General features: G+C 60.9%; 3 protein-coding genes across 10 annotated transcripts; 1 reads left to right on the top strand and 2 right to left on the bottom strand.

The window, feature by feature from the left end:
* Positions 1-1,214: 1,214 nt before the first annotated feature.
* ZNF865 (zinc finger protein 865) lies at positions 1,215-10,892 on the bottom strand. Of its 2 annotated transcripts, XM_059383010.1 has the most exons (3): positions 10,452-10,892; positions 7,000-7,067; positions 1,215-4,481 (listed from the first exon to the last, which is right to left on the bottom strand). In XM_059383010.1, the coding sequence occupies exon 3, from the start codon at positions 4,452-4,454 to the stop codon at positions 1,266-1,268; it is 3,189 nt and encodes a 1,062-aa protein (XP_059238993.1). In that variant the 5' UTR covers positions 4,455-4,481; positions 7,000-7,067; positions 10,452-10,892; the 3' UTR covers positions 1,215-1,265. The 2 variants fall into 2 exon arrangements, with proteins under 2 accessions (XP_059238993.1, XP_059238992.1); XM_059383009.1 differs by lacking the exon at positions 7,000-7,067.
* An 874-nt stretch (positions 10,893-11,766) lies between these two features.
* On the bottom strand, positions 11,767-14,539 carry ZNF524 (zinc finger protein 524). Of its 4 annotated transcripts, XM_059382403.1 has the most exons (3): positions 14,435-14,539; positions 12,926-13,812; positions 11,767-12,828 (listed from the first exon to the last, which is right to left on the bottom strand). In XM_059382403.1, exon 3 carries the CDS (start codon positions 12,787-12,789, stop codon positions 11,998-12,000), a length of 792 nt encoding a protein of 263 aa, XP_059238386.1. In that variant the 5' UTR covers positions 12,790-12,828; positions 12,926-13,812; positions 14,435-14,539; the 3' UTR covers positions 11,767-11,997. The 4 variants fall into 4 exon arrangements, with proteins under 4 accessions (XP_059238386.1, XP_059238384.1, XP_059238385.1 ...); XM_059382401.1 differs by having other exon boundaries at positions 11,767-13,812; XM_059382402.1 differs by having other exon boundaries at positions 11,767-13,451.
* A 665-nt stretch (positions 14,540-15,204) lies between these two features.
* On the top strand, positions 15,205-20,219 carry FIZ1 (FLT3 interacting zinc finger 1). 4 transcript variants are annotated; one of them, XM_059382067.1, is made up of 3 exons: positions 15,205-15,326; positions 16,681-17,032; positions 18,003-20,219. In XM_059382067.1, the coding sequence occupies exons 2-3, from the start codon at positions 16,721-16,723 to the stop codon at positions 19,197-19,199; spliced, it is 1,509 nt and encodes a 502-aa protein (XP_059238050.1). In that variant the 5' UTR covers positions 15,205-15,326; positions 16,681-16,720; the 3' UTR covers positions 19,200-20,219. The 4 variants fall into 4 exon arrangements, with proteins under 4 accessions (XP_059238050.1, XP_059238052.1, XP_059238051.1 ...); XM_059382069.1 differs by lacking the exon at positions 15,205-15,326 and adding an exon at positions 15,396-15,414; XM_059382068.1 differs by lacking the exon at positions 15,205-15,326 and adding an exon at positions 15,665-15,845.
* The last annotated feature ends 35 nt before the right edge of the window (positions 20,220-20,254 follow it).

Here is a 20,254-nt window from a genome sequence, read left to right as displayed (position 1 = left end):
GCCCAGTGATCATTCCATGTGCTTTTTATGGTACTGCCCCTGGGGACGCTAGCACCAGGTGTGTCTCATGCTGGGTCTTCAGCACTAGCCTGCATTGGTCACACTAGGCTGCTGCCCTTGTGGGGGCCAAGCCGGACCCGCCCAGGCAGTGCCCCTGAACCAGCTCTGTCTTCAAGTTTCAGTACCGAGAGCACCGTGAGCCCACACATTCCCAGTTCTCCCACGGATCTGACAGGTGTCCTCAGAGCCGCTTTCTTTTCTAGGACCTCAGCCCCCTCTTCTGACAGATGGGAGAACTAAACGCACATTGAAGGGCACATGGCTGGCTGCTCCAACAATGGCAATGAGGGCTGTGGAAGGGCTTTTGAAGCCCCTCCAAATTATCCTGGAGGGACAGGTGCGGCGGGGGTTCTCTTCCACCTTACTCGAGGGCAAGGAGCATGTCCGGTTTGTGTGTCCCCAGTGTCCAGTGAAAGACCCAGCCAACAGGGGCCTCGGGAAACGCTGGCCAAGAAAACAACTGCCGAAAACATCTCGAAGGGGAGGAGTCTGGGTACGCTATCGGTTTCTGAGAACAAAACTTACCTGTCTTGTTCATCTCCCTCTGCTCAAGGTGCAGACTACAGCTTGGGTATGATAAATCCTCAGCAATTCCCAGCTGAACGAGGCAAAGCAGAAAGCGTAAGCACGAGGAGGAGGGTGTTTGGGGAATCAAAAACCCTGGGAGACAAAATTTCTCAACCTTCCGTTTGTCAGTACGTAATCCTCTCCCTGGGATGCAAGAAAGGACTGCAGCAGCCCTGTTGGTAAGATTTATTTTTCTCCGCTCTGTACAAGCCGCGTCTGCCCCCCGCCCCCACCCCCACAATCCAAAGGAGCACCCAGTCCCCTTCTGCCCTCCCGGCTCCACTCATACTCCACCTTCCAGCCAGATCCCAAAGGAATGAGGAGGGGCAGCTCAGACCCACATCCTCCACCAAAGCTTATTGGGGGACAGAATGAGGAAGGTTACAAAACAGGGGTTGGGCGGAGGATCAAGTTCAGTGGCTGGCAGGGTGAGAGGAGGGCCAGACAGGTCCAGGATGGGAGCGATCCAGTCTTGAGTCTGTAGGGCATGGGCCGTAAGGGAGGCTAGTCTGTCTGAAGTCCTGAAAGATGGCCGGGGCAACAGCGAGGAGGGGTAAGAATCTGATCAGCAGCTGGGGAGGGGTGAGTGTGGGAGGGGACATCTGATTGGAGCCGCGAAGGGAACCCCTCCCTCCTGGTCAGGCGTCCTTTCCCGCCAAGGTGCCCGCCCCTGCCCCAGGACCCCCCAGGCCCTCAGCTTTGTGGGCCAGCCGGTGTTTCTTGAGGCCGTAGGTGTTGGCGAAGCCCTCGCCACAGGAGGAGCAGCGGAAGGGCCGGCCGCCCTGGTGGGCCGCCAGGTGCTTACGGAAGTAGCCAGGGTCTTTGAAAGCCTTGAGGCAGGCCGGGCAGCGGAGCTCGGGCCGCGGCGGCTCGTGGGCGCGCTGGTGGCGCAGCACCGAGCTCAGGTAGAAGAAGCCCTTCCCGCAGTGCTCGCAGCGGTAGGCGCGCTCCCCCAGGTGCAGCCGCTGGTGCTCCAGCAGGTTGGAGCGGTAGCGGAAGGTCTTGCCGCAGGCGCCGCAGCGCTGGGGCCGGGCCACGGCGTGCAGCCGCCGATGCTCCGCCAGGCTGGAGGACTGCGCGAAGCGCTTGGCGCAGACGCCGCACTTGAAGGCGCGCTCGCCAGTGTGCACCACACGATGCTGCCGCAGGTACCAAGAGCGCAGGAAGCCTCGGCCACACACCCCGCACCGGTAGGGCCGCTGCTCCGTGTGGCAGCGCTGGTGGCGCATCAGCAGGGCCGCCTCCCAGAAGCGCTTGCCACACACCGGGCAGCGGAAGCCCCTCTTCTGCCGGTGGCTGCGGCGATGCAGGAGCAGGTCGTAGGCCCCCGCAAAGCTCTGGCCGCAGAGGCCACAGCCTAGGGTCCGCCGCACCAGGTGCACGTACTTGTGAGTCACCAGGCCCAGGAAATGCTTGAAGCTCTGGCCACACGTGGCACAGCTGAAGCGCTCAGGGCCTGAACTGGCCCCCCCACTGCCCCCAGCCACCGCTGTCCCGCTGGCGTCATCAGCCCCGGACACCCCGGCCAGTGCAGCCACAGCCGCCCCGACCTCTCCCGCCAGGCCATTGTCCAGCACACTGGCCGCATCGGCGCTGCCGGAGCCATCCTGGGGCTGGGGGCCGCCGGGTGCTGGCGGGAGCAGGCGCTCGGGGGCTGCCTGGTGGACCAGCTTGTGCCACATGAGATTCTCAATGAAGCCGAAGGTCTTGCCGCACGCGTCACAGCCATAAGGCTTCTCTGCCATGTGAGCCTCCTTGTGGCTCATCACGTGGAAGAGGTCGGGGAAGTGCTCGCCGCAGTCCGAGCAGGCGTAGCTCAGTGCATCGGCGGCCCCAGCAGAGGTGGCCGAGGCACCTGGCCCACAGGCACCTGGCGTGCCCTGGGTGGCCGGGAGGCCAGCAGCCCCGGCTAGGGCGCAGGGCAGCTGGAGCCGGTGCACCTGGCGGTGGCGGGTGAGGCTCTGTGGGTAGCCAAAGACTTTGCCGCAGAGCTCACACTTGTAGGGCCGCTCACGGGTGTGCACCACGTGGTGCTTGCTCAGGTGGAAGGACTCCCGGAAGCGCTTCCCGCACACGGGGCACTGGTGGGGCTTCTCGCCTGTGTGGATGCGCTCGTGGCGCTTCAGAGTCTCGCGCCGCCCAAAGCCCCGTCCGCAGATGCCGCAGCAGAAGGTCTTTCCAGGCACGCTGGCGCCGGAGCCCCCGGCCCCGCTGGTCCCGGCCCCGCCGAGCAGCAGCGGGTGCGCCCCCAGCAGCGGGACCGGCACGGCGCCGTAGACCACTGCCGCCGCGGCCGCCGCAGCCTTCTCGCTGTCCGTGGCCTGAGGGTCGGGGGGCAGGAGGTAGGGGCCCGCAGGGAAGGCCGGCGGGGGCTGCGGGACCGAGGCCGCGGCGTCCTTGGGTGCGTCAGGGGCGGCGGGCGGGGCGTGCGCCGCCTTGTGCCGGAGCAGGCTCTGGGGCGCAGAGTAGGATTTGCCGCACAGGTCACAGGGGTACATGGGCCGAGGCCCCGCCGCACCGGCACCCGCGTGCGCCGCCTGGTGCTTGAGCAGGTAGGCGGCGTCGCGGAAGGCCTTCCCGCAGACGCCGCACGGCAGGCGCAGGAGGTCCGCCGAGTGCGTCTTCACGTGCCGCTTGAGGCTCTCCCTGCGGTTGAAGCTCTTACTGCACACGGAGCAGGAGAAGGGCTTCTCGCCGGTGTGGATGATCTGGTGCTGGTGCAGGTGGCTGGGCTTCTTGAAGACCTTCCAGCAGAGCGGGCAGGCAAACGGGCCCTCGCCGCCCCCCGCCGCGGGAGGGGGCACGCCCACCCCGGCAGGGGCACCGGTCCCTTCCGCAGCAGTGGCGGCCCCAGTTGCAGCTCCAGCGGCGGAGGCGGCAGCGGCTGGGGGCGGCGCGGGCGGGCCGGAGGACACCGGGGTGGGGGCGGCGGTGGGGGGCGCGCCGGCTACTGGCGCGGGCAGGCCCAGCGGCGGGAGTGGTGCCCCCGGCTGCGGCGGGCCACCGGCGGCAGGCGGCACGTCCTTGTGGCAGCGGCGGTGGCGGATGAGGCTGGAGACGTGGTTGTATGTGCGGCCGCACACGCCGCACTCGTACGGCCGCTCCCCTGAGTGCACCAGCATGTGCTGGACCAGGTGCGAGGACTGCTTGAAGGACTTCTGGCACACACCACACGGGAAGCGTCGCTCCATCAGATACTTGAGCCTGCGGAAGTAGCCCTTGTCGTCCTTGCTCGGGTCGCAGGCTGCCCCCGTGGCAGGTCCCGGTGGGGTCTGGGAGGGGGCTGGAAGAGGCCCTGGTGTGCCGGTGGGGGACGCCAGCCCCGGTGTCACCCCCGGCCCGGAGGCGGGCCCTCCTCGTTTGAGGTTCCCAAAAAGGTGCTGGTGTCCAGAGAGGTCGACGATGCCCCACTGGGGGGCGGGGAAGGCAGCATCAAATAGGGGGGGCGGGGGAGGCCCGAAGGTGGGTGGCAGGGGCGGGTCGGGCTTCTTGGCCTGGGAGGAAGAGGAGGAAGAGGACGACGACGACGACGACGAGGATGACGACGAAGACGGCGCCTCCGCCTTGGGTTTGAAGGTGGACTGGGGCGGGTAGTCGTACTGGGGCGGAGGGGGCTGGGGCGGGGGCTGGGGCGGCGGCCCGGGGGCGCAGGGCAGCGCAGCCACGGCCTTGGCGTGCTCCCCATAGAGCTCCATGGGCTCAAAGCGCTGGTGGTTGAGGAACTCCAGAAAGTCGAAGGGGTAGCTCTGGAAGTGAACCCCGTCCTCGCCCCCTATGCCGCTGCCCCCACCACCCCCAGCGGCACTGCCTGCTGCGTTTGCCTCCATCTTGGGCGGGGTGGGCGACGGGAGACCCTGCAGAGAAGAGGATGGGGTTGAGCAAACAGGTCCGAGCGCACCAGCTGTGGGCGCTGGAGGAACGTGGCCAAGCGCCGGGGCACACTCCATCTTCCAGCTTTGTCTTTCTCCTGCCCTGTCCCTACACCCCAAAGGGTGGGCTCCTCTGCAGCTGCGTTTCCTCTTTGCTCCTCCTCCCCCATCCCTTCCATTTTCCCCTTGTTTCTGAGGTCTTCACACATTCTTTCTACCTCTCCCTAGCCCCATCCCCAGGGCTCCCTGCAGACCCTCAGCTCCCCACCCCCAATCTCGTTCTCCTGGCATCCCTGGCCTTTGGTCACAGACCGCGGGCAAACTCTCTGGCCTCAGCACTGTGCCCTATCCTCTTCTCCAAAACACACACATGAGCCCTGCCTTCAATCCCCTCAAGTTTTAATTCTATAAAATGATAATAAAAGAAGGTGGCCTCTGGAGCCAGAATGCGAGGCCAACTCTGAGCCCCACCACACCGCAGCTGGGTGACCACAGGCAAGTGTCTGAACCCCTCTGTGCCTGGCTTTCCTCATCTACAAATGAGAGGTGACAAAGCACAAGGCTAATGGGGGCATCCAACCAGCACACCCAGGCATGGCCTTCGGGCGGAAGCTCCAGGCACCACACGGGCCCTGGGAAAGTGGAGGGCATTCTACAGAGACCACTCTCACTGCCGCTAGTGGTGACAGGAAGTCCCAACAAACCAAGACAACAGGAATGAAATCAGTATCGGGGGGCCTGTTCTTTTACTACAAGGTGGGACGTAGAATATGTTTACCTGGAGGAAACAAGTTACAGCAGGAGGACAGGCGGTGAGAGGGAAGGCAGCCTGACACAGCGGAAAATACATGCACCCTGCACCTGGGCAGACCCGCATTCAAGGCCCACTCCTTCCCCATCCACATTTTCTCCATTTCCAAAAGGGGCAGCAATCCCTGAGGCTGCCAGGGACTCAAGGGAGCTCACCTAGGATGTAAGGAAACACTTAGCTTTCAGTCCCCAGTACTATCTGTACCTTCAGGCCATCACACACCTGGGAAGAGCCCGACAGCAGGCGCCCGAGGAGCACAGTTCCTGTCCTCACCCCCCGCGGGGGCAGGGAGGGTACCTGCCTCTCCTGCCATGGCAGTCACTCTCTGGGCACCTCTTCTACCGGACTTTTCATTCCAGATGGCAGCTGTCCATGTCTGCATCCCCTACTCACACCTGAACCTCAGCTCCTACGATTAATTTTAAACCTGAGCCACGCAGGGGCTGGGGAACGCCTCCACCAAGTCCGTGCAGACCCAGTGGAGAGAAGGGCCCCCAATGTGGTATGCTTCGTGGCCATAATCCCTGGCCCCCAGGGGCCTGGCTCTGTGCCCAGCCCACAGAAAGGGTCTGTGGCGACTACCACGGCCAGGGCCCATCAGTCCCCATCCATCCGGTTGGCTCTCTCCCCCAACAGGTGAAAGGTGAGTGTCTCCTCCACTCCCCTCGCCAAGAAGTCGATATTTTTAGCATCTAGCTCTGGGTGTCCTTGGACGAGACTCAACTGCCCATGCCCTTCACACCCCCTCTAGTTCATCTGATCTCCAGAAGGAACAAAGGCAAGGCTGGAGTAGTCGTGGAGGCCTGTGGGTGACACCTAAATCCAGGAGACCAGGCTAGGCAGTCCCGGTGGGCACAGAGCAGGACGCGGTAGAATGGAAGGGGTGGGGAGCCAAGTGTCTTAGGAAAGAAGCCACCGCCTCAGCTCACCTCCCCCCAGAGTACATATTATTAAGAGGCAATGTTGCCTGGGCATTTCCTATAGGTCCAATGTGTTCCAAGCCCACTACACATGCTAACTCAATCTCCACAAACCTGTGAGACTATGACATAGGAACTACTGTTATCCCCATTCGATAATGGGGATATTACACAAAAGCACAGACAAGTCAAGAGACTTGCCCAAGGTCACAGAGCAAGCCTGTGGCTCGACACACCCCCTCCCCTCACAGGGTTGTTTTTCCAGGTTGCTAAGGTGGACAAAGGTGGGGTGCAGCTGTGGGGGCAGGAGCCGTATTTGGGGGTGTTCTCTAGGTTATGAGAGGTTATGCCAGGGGCTGGGAGGGAGGGAAAGGGGGTCACCGTCTCGAACAGATGGAGCAGCGATGTGATGAGACTGTTCCCCAGATCTCAAGGTTCCGACCTGTGCCTGTCTGCTTTGGGCCTCTGCTCAGATGTCACGCCGACCCTGTCCTCCCTAACACTGCGTCTTGCAGCACTTTCCAGCACTGTCCTTGCCGTGACCTGCTGAGTATATTTCCTTCACCTCGTGTTTACCAAAGAGGATGCGGATTTGGCCTGTCTTGTTCACCGCTGTGGCCCCCCAGCACCAAGCACATCACCCAGCACGGCGCAGTTGCTTGGTAAGTATTTGCCGATATGTGGGAACTAAACACACCCTCTGAAGTCACCAGTGGTTCCACAGAGAAATCTCAGGGAACCCCAGGGGAGTAAAAATGAAAACATAACCTACCAAAACTTCGTGAAGATGCAGCTAAAGCAGGGCCCAGAGGTAAACTGCTAGCCTCTATTCGTAAACGCCTGTTGAATAAGCGAAAGGAGGAGACTGAGCTGCCTAGAACTCCCTGAGGAAGGGAGGGGAGCAGTTAGCAGAGATGGAGGTGACATGGTGGGGTGGTCCCCAGAAGAGGGAATTTGAAGGGCAGGGATGTTCTAAGGAGCATCCGACCCAAGGGCCAGTGGAAAAATGCCCAAGAGTGGCGGCTGTGAGGAGCAGGTAGTAGTACTGGGGGGCAGAACCACTCAGGCTCACCGTATTTCCACTGGTCAACAGGAGGCATTTCCTCTCCAAGCCCTCAGTTAGTGTCTAAGGAGCGGCGAGTCATGGGAGGGTTTTGTGTGGAGAGCGTCATGACTGGGGGTCGGCGGGGGGGGAGCCCCCGCAGTCCTAATCAGAATGGCTATGTTTACTGTTCAACTGGTCTGAGCTGTAGCATCACCCCGAGGCCTCACAGTGGTCCTGCACTACTGCTGGGGCCACTTTCTAAGTGGGGAAACTGGCAGGGGGGGTGATTTCCCCAAGGTCACGCAATCAGTAAAGGGGAGAGCACGTATTGGATTCCAGGTCTCTCTGATACCAGGACCTGTGGGCCATTCTGTTGCACCAGAGTTAACTTGTGAAAAGTCTAGCCTGTTAATAACAGTAACAGTGACACAAAATGACACGGAACATGAAGTGCTTTCCATGGGCCAAGCTGTTCTAAACCCTTTACATATGTTGACTCAGTGAGTCTTTCTGATAACTCAAGAGCATGATTACAGTTATTAACTCTGTTTCACAGAAGAAGAGACTGAGGGCTACAGAGGTCAACAAATCCCCTAAGGTCACCCCAGTAACAGGCTGTAGCAGAGCCAGAAACTGAAGGAATGGGGTTTGAGAGTGTTACCCACGACAGCATGCCGTCCTTCACTATTCGCTCTTCGAAACAAGGGGAAGGCTCCCACTCCATCTTATACTAGAAATAGACTCCACCCCACTGCTGTGCCACCTGGCCCCAGAACTAGCCACCAGCATTTACTGAACACCAACAGGCACTGTTACTAGGTGCCTTATGGCTCTTGTCTGAGACTTCATAACAGGTTCATAAGATATTACTCATTTAATAAACAGGAGGACTAAAGCCAAACTTGTCCCTCTCCTGCTCAAACCATGCAGTGACACCCATCTCACTCAAAGTCAAAGTCTTTATGATGACCTGCATAGACTCCACAGCCACCTGGCTGCTCCTCCAATGTGCCAACATTCCTGCCCCAGGGCCCTTGCACAGGCTGTTGCTTCTGCCTGGAATACTCTGATTGTTATTTATACACCTCTCTCTCTCCCCCTCACCTCCTCCACATCTCTGTTCAAATGCTGTCTCCTTGGTGAGGCTCTCCATGACCCCTGTATCCTATCATTCAGACCAACATTCCTGCTCTTCCCAGCCTGCTGCATTTCTGTCTTTCCCTGTCAGCATCACCTAATAAACCAGATATTCTGCTTGACTTGTTGTCGGCCTCCCCCTGGAGAAGGTGGGCTCCCAAGACTGAGAACAATGTCAGTCTCTGAAAATATATGTGAACTAAGTGAATGAATAGGGCTTGGAAAGGAGAACGTGGTTTGTCCAGATATGTGAGCACTGGAAGAATGCAGGACTCACCCCCCCCAACCACTTCACTCTTAGCGGGGAGCTGGAAAGAGCAGCCCCTTGGCTGCTTGGCCACTTGGCCGCAGTTGTCCAGGAGGAACGGGGTTCACACAAAGCTGTAACTTGTTGGTGTGTGGCATTTTGAAGCAACAGGATGACCATGGGAATCTTTTGAAGGAGGCCTTCTTGCCCTCTCTCCTGCGACTATATCCTGTCTGCTACATTTTCTTCACACAGGTATTTTGTTTTTTAATTGTCCCATGAACTACCATAGGCACTCCACGAGGGCAGGAATTTTTGTCTATTTTGTTCTCTACTGCATCCCTAGCCATTCTGTTGCACCAGAGTGTAAGAGGTCCTCATCAAACACTTTTGGAACAAATGAATGAATGAACAAATGAAGACCAATTTGGGCTTGGTAGAGATGACAAAGGCCAGATAATTTATCACAACGCCCTTACCCCCAAGGTCCTGTGGGATCAAACCCTGTTTCTCCTCGTCCTTCTCTTCAGTTTCTCTGCTCCAACCTCACCGGCCTCACCTGGTGCTCTTTCACTCACCATGATCCCAGCCACCTCAGGGCCTTTGCACTTGCTATTCTGGCTACCTGAAACAGTCCACCCAGATCTTCACATGGCTAAGTCACCTCTGCTAATTCAGGTTTCACCTCTGAAGCAGCCCATTGGGCTCTGGGAGAACCCAGAAAACAGCATTTCTGATTCACTCGTTTTTAACCCTCTCCTCAAACTGTAAACCCACAAAATGAATGACTGTGTGTATCTCTCTCCTTCACCTGTGTATGCCCTGTACCTACAACTCTGAATTCATGTATGAATTAACCAGTCAATCAATGCCTAGGTAGAACAGGTCAGGCCATAGGGAGGCTGGGGGTCTCCTCTAGGTGTCCAGGAAGATGAAATGGAGCTGGGCAAGAAGTGGCAGGCGGAGAGTCCTTAGGGCCAGCGAAAGAGGTGCAGCCTGAGGGACAGCCTCAGTGTGGGGCACTGTTCTGTGGGATCAAGGGCTGAAGACAGGGGCTGCCCCAGGTGGGGGAGGGGAGGGAGGCGGGGCACAAGCATTTCATCCGAGCCTGGGGCCCAACCGGCAGCGATTTCTACCTGAAGGGCGAGAGGATGTGGGTGTGAGAGCAAAACTCTAGAGGGAGCTGTTCTCTGGGGGGCGGGGGGGGGGGGGGGGGGCGGGGCGATGGCAAGGGGTATTCTCAAGACCTACAGCGGGTGGCGGGGGTGCTGCACAAGGACAAAAAGGCATTCTGGGCTGCAGACCAGAACAGAAAGTATTTTTACACGAGGAGGGGGCGGGCGGGGGGTGCAGGACGCGGGGGCTGTGGTGTGTGCACAGAGATCGGGCAGTCCCGCAGCACAGCACTAGCGCAACCCTCTGGAGGCAGCCGGTGGGGGCTACTAACGGAGGGTGGGAGGGCAGTGCTGGGGCGTTCGGGCGGCTGTCCTGCAGGAGGCAACGACGGGGGGTTGGTTATGCACAGGCGAGGTACTGAGAAAGCATTAGTGGGGGCCCTGGCAGCAGTTTCGGGGCTCGCCGCAAACGAGGGCGCTGTGGCAGCTGTTCCTGCGTGGGGGCGTTAATGGGGCAGATGTCTGGAGAGGTCTCACGGGCGACCAGTGACTAGGGACCCCTGGCGAGGGCCCAGCGGGAGAGGCACGGACGGGGACGTTCTGCGGACCAGAGCGGGCCAGGGCGGGACCCCCCGCCCCCGTTGCCCCCCGGCCCCCGGGCCACGCGCCCCGTCACTCACCGGCGCAGGGGTCTCCGCCGGGAGGAGGCCGAGGAGGCGGAGGAGGCGCCGCCGCTCCGGGGAGACCCGAGGGCCCGACCGGAAGTGCCGCCCCCTCCCCCTCCCCGGCAGCCCCGCGCCGCCCGCCTGCCCGCCCGCCCGGAAGCGGAAGTCGCGCCCGTCTCCGAGGCGCCGGCGTGGAGGAGCGGAAAGAGGGGGCGGTGGCGGCGACCGGGAAGGGGAACTGCGCCTGCGCACTGGCTCGGGGACGCGGATGGGTATAGCCTAGGCGGATTCCGGTAGCCGAGCTTAGCAACGTGCGCGTGCGCCCAGAGTGTCCGCCTCCTAGGGCACCGCCCACACGCTCCGGACGTCCGGTGAAGACACGCCTCTCGGCATGCGCCGAGCCACGCCCATTTTCTGGCTTAATTGCTTAAGCCCCACCCACTGCCTCAAAAATCCAATTTCCTCGCCCAGGCGCCCATTGCTTCTCCTGCCCTTCCAGACCTCCGGGTCCCCAAGGGCTGCCCTTCTCCCTCCTCAGCCTCAGCTCTTTCTTCTAAACCACCCTTTCAGAGGTCTTTAGGCTGCACCAAGCCCCCGCGTCAGCCCCGCCCTTCACCCCTAAGCCCCTCAGACTCCGGGGTTTGCCTTCCTTACTCCCTTCGGTACGCCCTTTCGCTCCCCTAGGCCTGAGTAAGTCTTGTCCATCTCTCAGCTCCCGCCTCTCGTAACACCTTGCTCTCCTGAAGTTTCCCCTTGAAACCTCTCCTCTCCTAATAAATCTGACTCATTACTTCTAAATCGCTCCCACCTTCTGCCTGCCAACCCCTAAAGCAATCTGAGCCCCAACCTAGTTCTCCGCACCTTCCCGTAGGCTCCGCCTACAACCCTCACATACTGCCTTCCCCTCGGTCCCAGCCCTGCCTCCTGCTTCCTTAGCCCCGCCCCCTCCTGGCCCCGCCTCTAGCCTTACCAAAGTCGTAGGGTCTGCTCACAGCCCTCAACTCCTTATTTCCTTCCAGTGTCAGGACAAAGAGATAGGGCAAGGTAGTGGGTGCAGGCTTTCCAAGAATCTGGCTGGAATGGGGGATGAGGACCTAAAGTCACGTTTGAACAGAGGGGCAGTGTTTTACTCAGAGCCGATATTTACAGGGAGCCCTTTGAGGTCAGCTGGAGACGAGAGCTCCAAGACCGCTCTCAGCGCCAAGCATTATAACAATGCACATGACATGGGTTCTCCCAAATTCCATGCACTCCCATCAGGGTGGCATAGGGAAGGGAAGGCATCTGAAGGAAGGGCCAGCCTTGGTACCGACACTGATTACACACAGAAGCCAGTAGGCAGAGATTTATTTCCGAGGTCCCTGCCCCCAGGGGCCCGTCAGTCCCGGGGAGGGTGGCAGAAGGCAGTAGGACCCAGGAGTTTAGGTCCTCACTCTCGGACCCCTCCCACAACGGGAAGACCACCAGGTATGAGGGTGTCCCAGCTTTCCTGCCCAGGCTCAGCACCAGCTGAAACCCCAGCTCTACGTCTGACCCGGGCAGCGGTGGCCCAGGCTGTGGGTCAAGCCAGCTCTTTCTCCTCCGGCTCCTCCACCTCCTCCTCTGCCCCCGCTGTTGCTGGAATGCCCTCGTCGTCCCACGGCGGTTCAGGCCCTGCGTCCGGGGAACACAGGGGCACCCCCATGGCTTCAGGGTGCTTGCGTTTGGCATGGCGCCGGAGCGTGTTGGCCTCCGTGAAGCGCAGCCGGCAGACAGGGCACTGGTAAGGGCGTTCCCCAGAGTGGACACGGTGGTGGTGGGCCAGCTCGCCTGCCTCACGGAAGCGGCGAGGGCAGAGTGGGCAGCGGAAGGGCCGGAGGCCGGCATGGATGTTGCAGTGCCGCCGCAGGTGGCTGGACCGCTTGAAGGTCTTGCCGCAATCCTTGCACTCATGCGGCTTCAGCTCTGAGTGCGAGATGCTGTGGCGCTCCAGGTCAGAGAGGTAAGGGAAGGCCCGCAGGCACACAGGGCAGAAGTGCGGGGCCTTCTTAGGGCCAGAGCCCCCAGGCAAACCTGCCGCTGACCCCTCAGAGACCGTATAGGGCACACCCTGATCATCAATCAACAGGAGGTCGCTGCCACTGCCGCCGCCCACAGGGGCTGTCACCCCCTGTGCCAGCGGGGGCTCCTGCCCTGACTTGGTGGGGCGGCCCCGCTTGCGAGGGAGGGTGGCCTTGAGTGTCCGGTTCGAGGAGGTGGCCCCCCCAGGACGCCGGCCTCGGCGTCCCCGGGGAACAGGAGGAGGTAAAGCCAGAGATTTCTCTTCCTCCCCCGGCAAAGGCGAAGGCAACGGGTCTGGGCTGGGGGTGTCCATTGAGCAGTGGGGGGCTTGGGTCTGGGCACTGGAGCCGGGCTAAGAGGAGAGAGGGGGCAGCCGTCAATGCAGGGAGGGTCTGGAGCATCCCTTGTCCCCCAACACCTCGCCCATCCCTTGGTCTGTGTCTCTTCACCTGGGCATGGTGGACATTCACCTGGACAATCAGAGCCACACTGGTGGGTAAAACAGCAAGGCAGTTCTGTACCGGTTGGTACAGAGGTCACACAGGTGTGTCCTAAGCCTCCCTAACTCTTGTCCTAGAAGTTCAGGGTCAGCTTGAGCCAAAAGAAAAAAAAAAATCTTCATGGGAGAATAGAATAGAGTCCAACTAAGGGTAGGGGCCAGTATTTCAATCCTCAAAGCAAAGAGCCCACTAAACGTGAGCCATGGAGGCCCAGAGATGTTTTGTGCCGCTTCTGATTGGCAGAGTGAGAGGAGTGGGAGTTCAGGACTAGAAGAAGAAAGGGACTGGTCGCAGCTGATGTTTGGCTCCGAGTCATGGATGAAGAAATGTGCCAGCACTGTTAAGTGTGGGCTCCCAAGTCAGAGTTCTGAGTTCAGTGCCGAGGTCTGCCGCTCAGTCTGTGTGCTCTGGGGCAAAGTGCTCATCTCTCTGAGCCTCAGTTAAGCCTTTTGCAAAACAGGACGAATGCTTGCACCTATTCACACAGACATGTCAAGAGGATAACACACAGAGTGCTCAGTGCACACCAGTGCCTTGAGATATCCTGGTGAGTGGCTAAGCTTCACACCAACCCTCTGAATAATGGCACATCACCCCCACTTTGCAACGGGGGAAACGGAGGCACAGGAAAGCCAAGTCAGTTGTCCAAGCCCTCTCTGCCAGTAAGCAGTAGGACCAAGACCCAAACCAGATATCAAGGACCCCAACGGTCCAGGGAGTGAAATGACATGGACCCAAGGAGACAAGGGGACCTCATGGAGTCCCTTACACCTGGGGCAGACTCCAGCTCTGCCGCTAATGAACAAGTGACTTTGCTTCTCTGGGCCAGTTTCCACCTGGGTCAAACAGATACAGCAGTGTTGTTGGTTAGTAATAGTAAGCACTCAATAAAGTACCGTCATCGCCACCACCACCACCATCAGACCCACCACCTTCATGTCCTCGGAGCCTGGGGCCACGAGACCCAGCTAGGGTGTCATGAAGGGGAGCGGGAGGAAGGCAGACGCGCCGCTAACAGCTGGGGCTGCAGGTGCCAGTGCACCCCCTTGGACCGGGCACACAGACTGAAGGCCAGAGAGGGGCCAACCACTTTTCTACGATCACAAGGTTCTCTCCGCAGGGAGGGCCTGGACTAGAACCCGGGTTTCTGGAACAGTGCCCTCGCCCCTTGCCCCTCCGCTACCCCAGTGCAGGCGCGCGCCCGCCGGCCCGAGCGCGCGGGGCGGGCCCTGCGGGGGCGGCGGCCAATGAGCGGCGCGCGGGCCGCAGGACCGCGAGGGCCGCCAGGAAGGGGGTCTGCGCGCGCGCGCCCGGGCCGACTCCGCGGGGCGCGAGGTCGGCGCGCGCGCTGCGGCGGGCGCGGAAGCAGGTGTGGGGGCGCGCTCCAGGAGCGCGCGGCCCCGGGCCTCCCCTCCCTCCGCTCCCCTCTCCCCGCCCGGACCCCCGCCTCTCGGGTACCTCATTTGCATGTCGCCTGGGCTCGCGAGTGTGCGCGCGCGGGGGCGACAGGGCCGGCGCGTGGGAAGGGGCGGGGGCCAGGGGGCCCTGCCCCTCGGCGGCGCGCGCGGGGACGGCCCCGCCCCCTCCCTCCCCCACCCCTCTCCGTCGGGCCCGCGCCCGCGGGAGACAAAGAGGACGCGCTGGGTCCTAAGGACCGGTCACGTACTCGCAGAGAACACGCGCCTGCGCGCCCGTCGCCCTCACTGGCCCCGAGCTGGAAATAACCCCACTAACACTTTCCCAACCACGCAGAAATGTCTTTTCTCCCACACAGCACCCAACAGGGTGACCCAATCAAAGACAGGAACCGCAAGGATGAGGAGCGGGAAAATGGCTGCTTGTTCCCGTAGTTAACATGGCGCCCGATAGGCTTCAAAGCCCCCCAGAGGGAGGACAAGATGGAACCTGCCCTTTCCTCCGAGCTCTACCACAGTGGCCGAACTTCGATTTTCCTTTTATCCTGACGCAACTCTACCAGGAAGATTCGGAGGCTGCGAAAAGGGAATCAAGTCTGCCGTGATTTACGTTAACACCTGTCAGGGCAGGCACAAAGGGGAAAGAGGCCGAGCGGGAGCTTGTTGCCCTTAGTCTGTATGGCGCCCGCGTCACCCTAGGCCCTGCCCCCACCCTGCCCTCACCCAACATGGCGCCATCCTAGCTTCTCCGGCCTCCAGTGCTAGGGGATGGGACGGGAAACGGGGAAGGGCGGGTGGTGGGGGTGGGGGGAAGCCAAGGGGGCGGGAGAAAGGAGGAGTGTGGGGGAGAAGCTAGCCGAGGCGGAAGTCGAGGGGCCCCCGGGTGGAAGTGACGCTGCCCCCGCTGCCCAAAATGTCGGCGCCCAGAGGGAGGTGTAAGTAATTAAAGAGAAAAGCCGACTGACTTTCCTGGCCTCCTGGGGCCGCCCCAGGGCTCTAGGACCCCGGCTGCGAACGAGCGAGGTGGACTTGCCCGGCTGTGGGTCCCGCCTGACCTGCTCCCGCCCTGGGTGCCCCAGGCCGCACCTTTTAGGGACAGGGGGGAGGGGCACAAAAGGCCGGTACTCGGGGCCTCAGTCCCAGAGCCGACTTGGGGGGGGGGGCGGGAAGCCCTGCCGGCGACTTGGTGGGAAGAAGGCGGGCTTCGTGGTGGCGGGGGCGGAGCAATAGCAGGGAGGAGCTTCCGCGTGGGCGTGGCTTAGAATGGAAATGGGCTGGGCTTGAAGGATGGAAGGGACCTACTTGGGGCTGAGTGGGGAAATGGGGCTCTAGGCGAAGGTGGGCGCAGCTTAGGGTAGAAGGGGAGTAGCTGGTCAAGGAGTAGGCATGGTGAGGTGATGGGATTGAGGTGTGCAGTTTGGCGAGTCTTAGTGGAAATAATAAGTCTTCATAATGTAAGTGCGGTGACTTGGGGGGGAGGGGCTCCCAGGGGAAGGCTGAGAACAAGGGGTTGAGGGGAGGGTCTTGCAAAGGACGGGGCTTCCTTCCAGGCTAGGTTTCAAGGAAAAACGAGTGAGTGGCGTTTTGGAGCCAGACCTTAGCTGAGAAGAAAGACGGTGGGACGTAGGAAGCTCAGATAGTGGTTAGTAGTAATCAGAGCAGCTTGCCTGTAGAGTCCTTGCTGTGTGCCCAGCCTAAGTGAGCGCGCGGTGTGCACTGCCCCAGTTTTGCGTAGTCCTCACCTCCGCTCCCGTTCTCCCGCACTTGCACATGGACAAATGCAGGAGGTTTCAGGACCGGTTATGGTCGCCCTGAAAGGTTGACTCAAGTGCACTTGGCCCCAAATCTCTGTCCTCTCCTACCCTAGGAATGTGAATCTTTATCTGAAGATGATCTTCGCTCTTGAAGAAGAGTGGGAGGGCCTTTGAAAGTGGAAGGGTCTTATCAAGGAATACTAGAGGCTTCGGGAACAGTGTGGGGACTTTGGGAGGAGGAGGTGGGGCGAACAGTGGGCGGGGTTTAGAGAGGAGTGGGGAGTCCATCGTAAAAGAAGGGGATAGGCTTAAAAAGGGCCCAGTAGGGTAGAAGCCACCTAGCGCTGATTAGGAAGATTGCCAGAGGATCGGGAGAAGGGTTTGTAGGAGAGTGGGAGGGTGCTTACAGGATGGTGGGTGTGGCTTGGAGGGAAGTGGGAAGGGTTTCCAGGGGACAGAGGGTGGGTGTGAGGCCAGGGAGAGGGCTCCTGGGACGCTGACTCCATCTGCCCTCCATGTCTCCTCCCTGCTCCAGAGAGAGCCTCCATTCGCCACTGCCTTCCCACCACGCCATCATGGCTGATACCCCGCTGCCAGTGCCCCCGGTCCCTGCCCCGGCCCCAGCCCCAGCGCCTCCCGCTGCTGCTCCCCGGGTTCCGTTTCACTGCAGTGAGTGTGGCAAGAGCTTCCGCTACCGCTCGGACCTTCGGCGTCACTTCGCCCGGCACACTGCCCTCAAACCCCACGCGTGTCCACGCTGTGGCAAGGGCTTCAAACACAGCTTCAACCTGGCCAACCACCTGCGTTCGCACACCGGCGAGCGGCCCTACCGCTGCTCTGCCTGCCCTAAAGGGTTCCGAGACTCCACCGGCTTGCTGCACCACCAGGTGAGTCCTGCAGGCTGGACCTGGGCTAGCCTCCCCAGGCTGGACACACCCTTGGAGCCACAGGGCTGGGCAGCAAAGAGCGCTGTGATCTCTGATTTAGCCTCACAGTTCTCCAGGAAGGCACTGCCAGTCGAAAGGACTCGTTGCTCAAACTGTCTCTGCGACTGACTCCCAAAGGCCAATGTCCGTATGTCCGTAAAGGCACAGTCTTGCACCGTACACGGGCCAGATTTCAAGTGCCCAAGAGCCATAAGTCGCTGATGGCTGCAACATTGGTCAGTGGCAGATATAAAACATTCCCATCATTGCAGAAAGTTCTTTTGGACAGTGTTTGCTCTAGAGGTTTGGAGAGCAAACCTTGAAAAGCCACCTCTCACCCTAGGGGATGATAAAAGCTCCTCTCCACCTTTTCACAACATCCACTGCCAGAGAGGACATCAGAAAGTTTGTCAATCATAATTCTAATTTCTAGGAATTGGGTTGTTCTTTAGTGATGATTTTACCCTATCGTCACAAGAACCCTGTGAGGTGGTAGTCCTATTGTGCCCATGTTACAGAGGAGCAAAGCAGAGTCCCAGAGATGATGTTTACTTGTCCACTTGTCACTGAGAGTGAAAGGCAGAGCTGGGATTCGAACCCAGGTTTGTTAGTGCTAAGAGCCCTAGTATTTGGCCACTCTCCCAGGGAGTCCCAATCTCCTAGGTGGGCTTTTTGAAAATGAGTAAGTGTTAGTCCGGAACACCAGGAGGAAGAGTCTTCCACCTTAAGGAACAGCATGTGCAAAGGTCCTGAAGAATGAAAGGACCGAAAGAATGCCAACATGACCCAAATTAGAGAAGACAAGTGAGAGTTGGAGCAGATGGGGCTTTGTAGACACAGCAGGGAGCTTGGGCCGCGTCCTTCTGGGAATGCAGGGATGGCAGGCTAGACCCTCAGCCCTGATGCTGTGCTCTCCCTCCTGCCCTCCCAGGTCGTCCACACTGGTGAGAAGCCCTACTGCTGCCTGGTGTGTGAGCTCCGCTTCTCCTCACGCTCCAGCCTGGGCCGCCACCTCAAGCGCCAGCACCGCGGGGTGCTCCCGTCCCCGCTGCAACCCGGCCCAGGCCTGCCGGCCCTGAGCGCACCCTGCTCTGTCTGCTGCAATGTGGGGCCCTGCTCAGTGTGCGGGGGCGCGGGGGCCGGTGGTGGCGAGGGCCCAGAGGGGGCAGGTGCGGGCCCGGGCAGCTGGGGGCTGGCAGAGGCCGCCGCCGCGGCCGCCGCCGCCTCGCTGCCCCCCTTTGCGTGTGGAGCCTGCGCGCGGCGCTTTGACCATGGCCGTGAGCTGGCGGCCCACTGGGCGGCGCACACCGACGTGAAGCCCTTCAAGTGCCCGCGTTGTGAGCGCGACTTCAACGCCCCCGCGCTGCTGGAGCGGCACAAGCTGACGCACGACCTGCAGGGCCCGGGCGCGCCCCCAGTGCAGGCCTGGGCCCCGGGCGCCAGCGCAGGGCCCGACCCGGCCGGCGACGTCGGTGGCGCGGTGGAGGCGGGTGATGCCCAGGCGGCCTGGGATGGCGGGCTGCTCCTGGGCCGCACTGGGGGCGGCGTGCCCGAGCTCGCGGGGCTGCTCCCGGAAGGCGGCGGGGAGGCTCCTGCCCCAGCGGCCGAGGCGTCCGAAGACACCCTGTACCAGTGCGACTGCGGGACCTTCTTCGCGTCGGCCGCGGCACTGGCCAGCCACCTGGAGGCCCACTCGGGCCCCGCCACCTACGGCTGCGGCCACTGCGGGGCCCTGTACGCGGCTCTGGCGGCCCTGGAGGAGCACCGGCGGGCGAGCCACGGCGAGGGCGGCGGAGCGGAGGCGGCATCCGCGGCCCCAGAGGGGGAGCCAGCGTCCGGCGAGGCCGCGTCTGCCTCCGGCCGGGGCAAGAAGATCTTCGGCTGCTCCGAGTGCGAGAAGCTGTTCCGCTCGCCGCGCGACCTGGAGCGCCACGTGCTGGTGCACACGGGCGAGAAGCCATTCCCGTGCCTCGAGTGCGGCAAGTTCTTCCGCCACGAGTGCTACCTCAAGCGCCACCGGCTGCTGCATGGCACCGAGAGGCCCTTCCCCTGCCACATCTGCGGCAAGGGCTTCATCACGCTCAGCAACCTCTCGCGGCACCTGAAGCTGCACCGCGGCATGGACTGATGCCGCAGCCACCCTGCCGCCCCGCGTCGGGGGCCGCACTCAGGGCCTGGGGCCAGATCCCTGGGCCCTGCCGTCAGGGGACCCCGGCTGGAGATAGGGGGCCACCAGACACTCGCACGGCCCCATGAGCTGGGGGCAGCAAACAAACCGGGGAGACTCCTCAGCTGCGAGGTCCGGGACCTAGGAAGAGACTCCTGAGCAACCCCAAATCAAAAGGCCTCCCCGAGTGGTGGGGACGTAGCAATGAGATGTGGGTGTCAGCAAGTACTTCTCATCTTGAGGACCCTAGTGATAAGAGATGGGCATCCTTCCCCCAAGGAAGACTGCCCCTCTCCCCAAGAGCCATCATTCCCAACGACCTTGATCTGGAGAATGTGGGGGGACCATGTCCCTGAATTTCCCTGGATCCCCCAAATGCTACCCACCAGTCACTGGTGCCCTCCAAAAATGGATAGAGCCGAAACCTGCCTTCCCCCCCACCCATCCCATTTCATTCCTCATGCTGAAAGAGGACCAGGGTAGATGCCCCTGCCCTGAAAACCCCTCCCCCCAATTAGGTCTCCCTCCCCCAGGGCAGAATGGATCCACCCTAATGATCTTCCCCATCCCAAACACTAGAATAGGCTGGTTTGAAATCCCTCCTGCCCAGTAGAATGAACTGAATCAGATACACACCCCTGTCCACTGGAATGGGCTGGTCTAGACGGGCCTGTACCCCACCCTCCTTAGGCCAATATGGCAGACACTCCTCCCTCCCTCTAGAGTGCCGGCCAATCCCCATCATTCCGCATCCTGTGAACTCATCTGAGTGGGAAGTGGTGGACTCTGGGGCTTTACCTCCTGCTCTGCTGTAGCACCTGTCTTTCCATCTCTGTTGGTTTGTCAGTCTCTGTGTTCCTCTCAACCCCAAGGGGAAGGGGGGCTTGGCTAGGGGATAACCCCCTGTGAGCCTCGACCTTGCCCCTTATCCCACTCCCTAATGTCTCCACAGGGCCCCAATAAACCTCGTCCTGTCAGTCACTGCCGTTTTGTTTTCTGATCCTTGGCTCCAGAGA

This window comes from Mustela nigripes, chromosome 17 (assembly GCF_022355385.1).
Source record: "Mustela nigripes isolate SB6536 chromosome 17, MUSNIG.SB6536, whole genome shotgun sequence".
NCBI lineage: Eukaryota > Metazoa > Chordata > Mammalia > Carnivora > Mustelidae > Mustela > Mustela nigripes.
The sequence above is the reverse complement of the archived record's forward strand: the minus strand, read 5'-3'. Positions and strand labels throughout refer to the sequence as shown.

Bases quoted from the DNA above. Each gene is read 5' to 3' on its own strand.
- ZNF865 (XM_059383010.1), bottom strand. From the start codon at position 4,454: ATGGAGGCAAACGCAGCAGGCAGTGCCGCTGGGGGTGGTGGGGGCAGC.
- ZNF524 (XM_059382401.1), bottom strand. From the start codon at position 12,789: ATGGACACCCCCAGCCCAGACCCGTTGCCTTCGCCTTTGCCGGGGGAG.
- FIZ1 (XM_059382066.1), top strand. From the start codon at position 16,661: ATGTCTCCTCCCTGCTCCAGAGAGAGCCTCCATTCGCCACTGCCTTCC. The intron at 17,033-18,002 runs GTGAGTCCTGCA...CTGCCCTCCCAG, and splicing joins CCGGCTTGCTGCACCACCAG to GTCGTCCACACTGGTGAGAA.